We start from the raw sequence: 7421 nt of genomic DNA, 5'->3' as shown, positions 1-7421 counted from the left end.
CTCTCATGTGTAAGTCCTTTCATGTCTTTAAAGATAATTAAGGTGGTACATCTACACAATGGAATACTACGCTGCAGTAAAAAAGGAGTTCCTACCATTTGCAACAACATGGATGGAGCTGGAGAGCATTATGCTAAGTGAAATAAGCCAGGCAGAGAAAGATAAATATCACGTAATTGCACTCATTTATGGAAAATAATGAACAACATAAACTCATGAGCAAAAACAGATCCAGAGACAGAGAAACATCAATCAGACTGTCAAATCTCAGAGGGAAGGTAGGGGAGGGTGGGGGTAAGAGGGAGAGATCAACCAAAGGACTTGTATGCATGCATATAGGTCTAACCAATGGACACAGACAACAGGGGGGTAAGGGCATGAATTGGGGGGGGGGGATAAGAGGGATAATGGGGGAATAAGGACACATGTAATACCTTATTTAATAAATAAATTAAGAGGAGTACCCAAGATGGTGGCGTAGGTAAACACCTAAACTGCAGCCGTGCACAACAATTTCAAAACTACAACTAAAAGATAAAATGTCTATCACCCAGAGTCATGGGAGGGCTGGCTGAGTGGAAGTTCTACAACTGGACGGAAAGAGAAAAGAGCATTCAGTGCACAAACAATGAAAAGCTGAGATACGGAGGTGTGCGCGATCCGGGTTGGTGGCAGATCCTGGCTGGCGGCGGGCGTTGCTTTCTTCAACCCGAAGGGAGATAAGCTCCTGATTTCTCTGAAAGCCAGTTTCTGAGGAGACGCGTGGGACCCAAACTCCTACGGGGAGAAGCTGGACTGTCTGCCATCGGGTCGGAAAGTGAGGGTGGCTTGCTTGCAGAGCTGCACGCAGGAATAATTGCTAACTGTGCTGGGGCGCGAGACGCTGAGATGTGTTCGGAGGCACGGGACGACTGGCTGCCAGCCATTGCTGTTCGCCACGCCCTAGCCTAGTGACGCCCTGAGATCCCTCCCCGCACAACCTACAAACCCACCCAAGCTCCAAGCAGCGGCTTTTGCATATGAATGGCCTTCACCATCATAGCATAACCTAGTAAACTTGCAACCCAGTTCAGACAGCTCCAAAGCCTTCAAGCCCCACGCAGGGAGGAGAGGACTGTGGTTCTCACTGTAGCTCTTGCAGGGTGGCCTCAGACAGTAGCTGGCCTACACCCCACTGGAGATCCAGAAGCCAGTGTACCTAGTGGTCAGTGTGAGACACAGATTTCAACTCCTCACATCCATAAGTGACACACTCAAGAGGCAGACTCAGTGAGCACCAAAGCCCCACTGAAACAAGTCCTGTACCACAAGCGTGTCTCCAGCACAGCAGTTCTTCCATTATAAACACAGCGGGTCCCCACAGCCTATTGGCCTGGAGGACAATTCCTCCCAGTGTACCAAGAGCAATCAAGGCTTAACTACACCAAGACTTTGCACTCAGCCCACAAAGGGGTGTACCAAGAGCGTCCACTCAGGTGATTGGGAGGCTGAGCTACTGGCCCCTATAGGTCACCTACCACACAAAGCCACTCCATCAACACAGGGAAGCAGTCAAAATGTGGAGACACACAGAAACATGTCACAAATGAAAGAAATGGAGGAAAGCAAACTACAGGACGACATAGAGTTCAAAACTACATTTATAAGATTACTCAAGAATCTTCTAAAAACCGAGAAACTTGATGAGACCTTCAAGGACCTTAATGAGAATGCCAAAAAAATGGAAAAGGACCAGTCAGAAATTAAGCATACACTGTCGGAAATAAAGAATATACAGAAACTCAACTATAGATCAATGTACCCCAAGAATCAAACCAAAGATCTGAAATATGAGGAAACAAAAAACACCCAACCAGAAAAACAAGAAAAAAGGATCCAAAAATATGAAGATAGTGTAAGGAGCCTCTAGGACAACTTTAAGCATACCAACATCCGAATTTTTGGGGTGCCAGAAGAAGAGAGAGAGCAAAATACTAAAAACCTATTAGAAGAAATAATGACAGAAACTTTCCTCACCTGGTGAAAGAAATAGACTTACAAGTTCAGGAAGTGCACAGAACCCCAAACAAGAGGAATTCAAAGAGGACCACACCAAGACACATCATAATTAAAATGCCAAGGGCAAAAGACAAAGAGAGAATCTTGAAAGCAGCAAGAGAAAAACAGTTAGTAACCTACAAGGGAGTACCCATACGACTGTCAGCTGATTTCTCAACAGAACCTATGCAGGCTAGAAGGGAATGGCAAGAAATATTCCAAGTGATGAACAGCAAGAACCTACAACCAAGATTACTCTACCCAGCAAAGCTATCATTCAGAATTGAAGGTCAGATAAAGAGCTTCACAGACAAGAAAAAGCTAAAGGAGTTCATCACCACCAAACCAGGATTACATGAAATGCTGAAGGGTATTCTTTAAGAAGAGGAAGAAGAAAAAGGTAAAGATAAAAATTATGAATAAAAAGACATCAAATACATACCTACCAACAAGTGAATCTAAAAATCAAGTGAATAAAAAGTCTGAAGAACAGAATGGACTGGTGAATATAATAGAATCAGGGACATGGAAAGGGAGTGGACTGACAATTCTCAGGGGGAAGGGGGTCTGAGGGGTGTGGGAAGAGATTGGACAAACGTCTTACACATATGAAGACAGTGGTGGGGGGTAAGGGCATGGGGTGGGGTGGGGAATCGGGTGGAGGGGAGCTATGGGGGAGAAAAAAAAGAGGAACACCTGTAATAATCTGAACAATAAAGATTTATTTAAAAATAAAAATAAAATAAACAAACCAACCAAAAAATGATAAAAGCGACCTCTTTTCCACATGTTTTACATCCATAGGGCTCCTCTCCAATGTGACTTTTGTGTTTTTAAGGAAGTATGGTTGTTATAACCTTTACCACATTGCTTACATTCATAGTGTTTCTCTGCTATGTAAATCCATTCATGTGATTCTAAGGTAGTGTAATATCTGGCTTTACTAAGTCACCTATATTCCTAAGGTTTCTCTTCAGTGTGATTTCTTTTATGCTTTCGAAGATAATTGGGACTGCCGAATGCTTTTCTACATATTTTACACTCAAAGGGCTTTTCTCCCGTATGACTTCTTCCGTGTGTTTTGAAGGAAGTGTAATCGCTGTAACATTTACCACATTGCTTACATTCATAGAATTTCTCTCCTGTGTGAACTCTTTTATGTCTTCGAAGATTATTAAGATAACTAAACTCTTTTCCACATGTTTTACATTCATAGGGTTTCTCCCCAGTGTGAGATCTTCCATGTATTTGTAAAGAACTGTAATATCTAAAGGCTGATCCGCAGTCCTTACATTTATAGGGTTTCTCTTCTGTGTGAATTCTTTGGTGTGTTTTTAAGGCAGTGGGACCACTGTAAGCTTTACCACATCCCATACATGCATAGCGTTTCTCTCCTGTGTGGCTCATTTTGTGAGACTTTAAGGAACTGTAATATTTGAAGGCTTTGCCACATTGCTTACATTCATAGGGTTTCTCTCCTGTGTGCATCTTTTCATGTTTTCGAAGGTAACTGAGACAAGTGAATGCTTTCCTACATGTTTTACATTCATAGGGTTTCTCTCCAGAGTGACTTCTTTCGTGTGTTTTGAAGGAAGTGCGATCTCTGTAGGCTTTACCACATTGCTTACATTCATAGGGTTTCTCTCCAGACTGACTCCTTCCAGGTATTTGATATAAACTGGGAGAAATGGATGCTTTCTCATTTTCCTTACATTTATAAAGTTCATCTCCAGTGTGAATGATCACGTGTGCTGGAAGGATGGAGAGATCACTAAATGCTATCCCACCTTCCTTATATTTAAAAAGTGTTTCCCCAGTCTGAGTTTTTTCATCTACTTGAACATAGCTGGGACTGAAGGCTTCACCACATATATTATATTCATAAGGTTTCTCTCCATTGTGATTCCTTTCATGTTTTTTAATACATTGGAGATAACTTTTATATGGCTTCTCTCCATATTTCTGATAGTTACATGGCTTGTGTTCAGTGAGACATCTGACGTTCCCATTATGAGACGAATGTTGTATGAAGGCTTTCCCACACACACTGTATTTACATGGTTTTACTCCAAGAGATTTCTCATTCAGATTGAGATCTGAAATAGGGATGAAGCTGTCTTCAGACTGCCGACCCGCTTTCTCATCACAGATTCTCTCTACCACAGGACTTCTGGAAAAAACAAGAAGCATATTCTTCATGATTTACTTATGATTTATATTGATTAGAATATTTGAGCTACATTTCTATGATTTATAGCAAAAAAGTAGGTTTCTGCCGAAACGGTCTGGCTCAGTGGATAGAGCATCGGCCTGTGGACTGAAGGGTCCCAGGTTCAATTCCAGTCAAGGGCATGTACCTTGGTTGCGGGCACATCCCCGGTGGCAGGTGTGCAGGCGGCAGCTGATCGATGTTTCTCTCTCATCGATGTTTCTGACTTTCTATCCCTCTCCCTTCCTCTCTGTAAAAAATCAATAATATATATATATTTTTTTTTTTTTTTTTAAAGTAGGTTTCTGCCTTGTCTAAATGGCTTGAAGTTGAATAAACTGGATGCTGTGCAAGAGGACTTCAGCCTTGCTATTATCAAACAGTGACATTCATATACAGGGTTTATTAACGCTGTTTTTCATTTGAACTAGTTTTCAAATACTGAATGCTTTTGTCATATATAAAAAAGTAATTTGGTGGAAATTTTCTGAGAAGTCAAATTTGAAGCAGGTTTTGTTTCTTTTTAAAATTTCATAGCATAACAGGTTTCTCATGTAATACAGTGTTTTCTATTGAGTGTGACTCACCCTTGTTTTCTCCTCTGGTTTCTGTACAGATCTTCAATGCCATGGTCTTTCCATTTCTTTCCTAAAATACAGACCCAGAAAATTTATTCCAAAATTTGTAGAAATTATAGAAACATCATTAGATTCTGTTTCTATGATGAGCTGTGACCATGCCCAGTTTACTTATCAGTGTCCTCCCTTCCCACATTATACACTTTAGAACAACTTTGATGGGCAAGAAACACTTGTCCTCTAATTAACGAGGTGAAGATAAGTTGTCATCCTTACCTATGGAGGCCAGGTTCCTGAAGGTTTCCCACATCACATCTCTGTAGAGTTTTTTCTGTGGAGAATCCAATAAAGCCCACTCCTCCAGAGAGAAGTTCACAGCCACATCCTCGAAGGCTACTGAGTCCTAAAACAGTACAAATATGTGCACAGTACATGAGACTGACAGCACTGGACACCCAGACTTTATTAACAGGAAGGTTACATATAATTCTGTTGTCTCCATATATTTAGCCTATGATTTCATCATCAAAACATTATTTGTTCACATTCATTTCCTTATAAATTTAACCTTATCATAAACACATGAAAATTAATACTTATTTACAGTGATAACATTACATCTTATTTTCCTCTAAAGGCAGGGATCAGAGCATGATGAGAAATGTAGCAATGATGAAAATGCTATTCAAATAAAACAATTTTAATTTTAAGACTTTCATCCCATGGGCTTTCAGTCAAGATGGTCAAATAGGTAAATGCTGTACTTGCATCCTCCCACAAGCACATCAAAATTACAACTATACTATTGAACAACCATCATTGAGAACCACCTAAGATGTGACTGAACAAAATTCCTATAACTAAGAATATAAAAAAGAAGCCACATTGAGACTGACAAGGGATGGAAATGCGCAATGAGCTGTTCCCTCACCCATGTGTGGTGGTTAAAAATTAGGAGGGCTATCTCAGCTGCAGAAGTCCCCCATCCTCCACCCCAATCCATTCCCCCCCACCCCAGCCCCCAGGAGCAAGAGCTCCCAGCGCTGGGAAAAGAAGTTCCCATAACATCTGACTGTGAAAGCCAGTGGAGATGGAGGCTGACTGAGACAAGGGCTGCTGGAGTCCCAAGTATTCCTCTTAAAGGTCCCGTGCACGCATTTACTCATACTCACTTGATCTGCGTTCCACTGCCGAGTCAGCAGCTCAAAAGACACCAGGGACATAGAAGGAAAAACTGAATTGTCTGGATTTAAGGCAAGAGCTAGAGGGGCAGCTTTCTCCCAGACAGAAATACTGGAAGAAGCCATTGTTCCTTTGCTGAGCCTTGCCCCCATAGAGCCTGTAGGTGGCCATACCTGAGTCTCCATCAACATGGATAAACTGCCCTGGTGATTCTCTGAGACCTTGCCCCACTCAACTTGTAGGTCCAACCAAACTGTTTCCAGTGAATTTTCCTCACAAATGCCTGTCTTGGATCATGCTACAGACTTTCCTAAAATCTTTCAAAGATTCACAACACCCCCCCCCCCCCCCGCCCCAGCAAAGCATCTGGCCTCAACATGCCCCATACCTCTTGCTAAGTGGTCCCAGGCCTGACACTAGTGATAGACCACTACAGATCACAGCTTGGCCTCTCCTAGGCACCTCCAAGCCCAGTACAATAGCAGACATCTGCAGATCACTTTGTAGCTCATAAAGTACAGATGGCAGCTGATCTTGGCCTGCACTTCCAATGAGGCCACAGAGACAGTGCACTTGGTGGACAGCTTTGTTTATTTTTTATTCATTCATTCATTCATTCATTTTCATTCATTCATTCATTTTTGCTGGCCAGCTTTAGACTATTTTAGAGCACCATGTAACCACTTCCATGAGCAACACACTCAAAGGGCAGTCTGCAGTTGAGGCCAGATATCTTAGCCAATTGGCCTGAAGGTAAATCCTCTCATTGACATGCCAACCCCAATTGAGGCTAGACTACAACACCAGGGTGCACACAGCCCAAATAAGGGAACATCTGGAGTTCCCAGCTCAGGTAAGTGGGGAAACTGTTTTACTGGGATCTACAGGATACCCACTACATAAGCCCACTCCACCAAGATCGGGAGACATAGAAACAAACACAGGGAGGCAGCCAAAATGAGGAGACAAAGAAACATGTCCCAAATGAAAGAACAGATAAAATTCCAGAAAAAGAACTCAACAAAATGGAGGCAAGATATCTACCACATGCAGTATTCAAAACATTGGTCATAGAGAGAAACCAAGATGGCGGCATAGATAAACATCTAAACTGCTGCCTCCCACAACAATTTCAAAACTATAACTAAAAGACAGAATGGACATCACCCAGAACTACAGGAAAGCTGGCTGAGTGGAAATCCTACAACTAGAAGGAAAGAGGAAAGCACACGGAGAATCAGAGCTGCAAAGGACTGAGGTACGGAGACGTGCGCGTGAAGAGGAAGGGCGGCTGAGTGCCTGACTGGCGTTCTCTGGCAGGAGAGGGAAGGAAGCCCCCGACTGCACTGAACCCCAGTTCCGGGTGAAATGCCGTGGACCCAGGCTCATACGGGGGGAGTCTGGACTGTCAGGTA

General features: G+C 42.6%; 1 protein-coding gene across 1 annotated transcript; it reads right to left on the bottom strand.

Annotated features, from left to right (window-relative positions):
* Positions 1-2749: 2749 nt before the first annotated feature.
* Positions 2750-6131, bottom strand: LOC103304378 (zinc finger protein 627-like). Its single transcript, XM_054718342.1, has 4 exons — positions 5997-6131; positions 5101-5227; positions 4834-4894; positions 2750-4204 (listed from the first exon to the last, which is right to left on the bottom strand). The coding sequence occupies exons 1-4, from the start codon at positions 6129-6131 to the stop codon at positions 2998-3000; spliced, it is 1530 nt and encodes a 509-aa protein (XP_054574317.1). The 3' UTR covers positions 2750-2997.
* Positions 6132-7421: the final 1290 nt, after the last annotated feature.

The sequence above is a fragment of the Eptesicus fuscus genome, chromosome 6 (assembly GCF_027574615.1).
Source record: "Eptesicus fuscus isolate TK198812 chromosome 6, DD_ASM_mEF_20220401, whole genome shotgun sequence".
Taxonomy (NCBI): domain Eukaryota; kingdom Metazoa; phylum Chordata; class Mammalia; order Chiroptera; family Vespertilionidae; genus Eptesicus; species Eptesicus fuscus.
The sequence above is the reverse complement of the archived record's forward strand: the minus strand, read 5'-3'. Positions and strand labels throughout refer to the sequence as shown.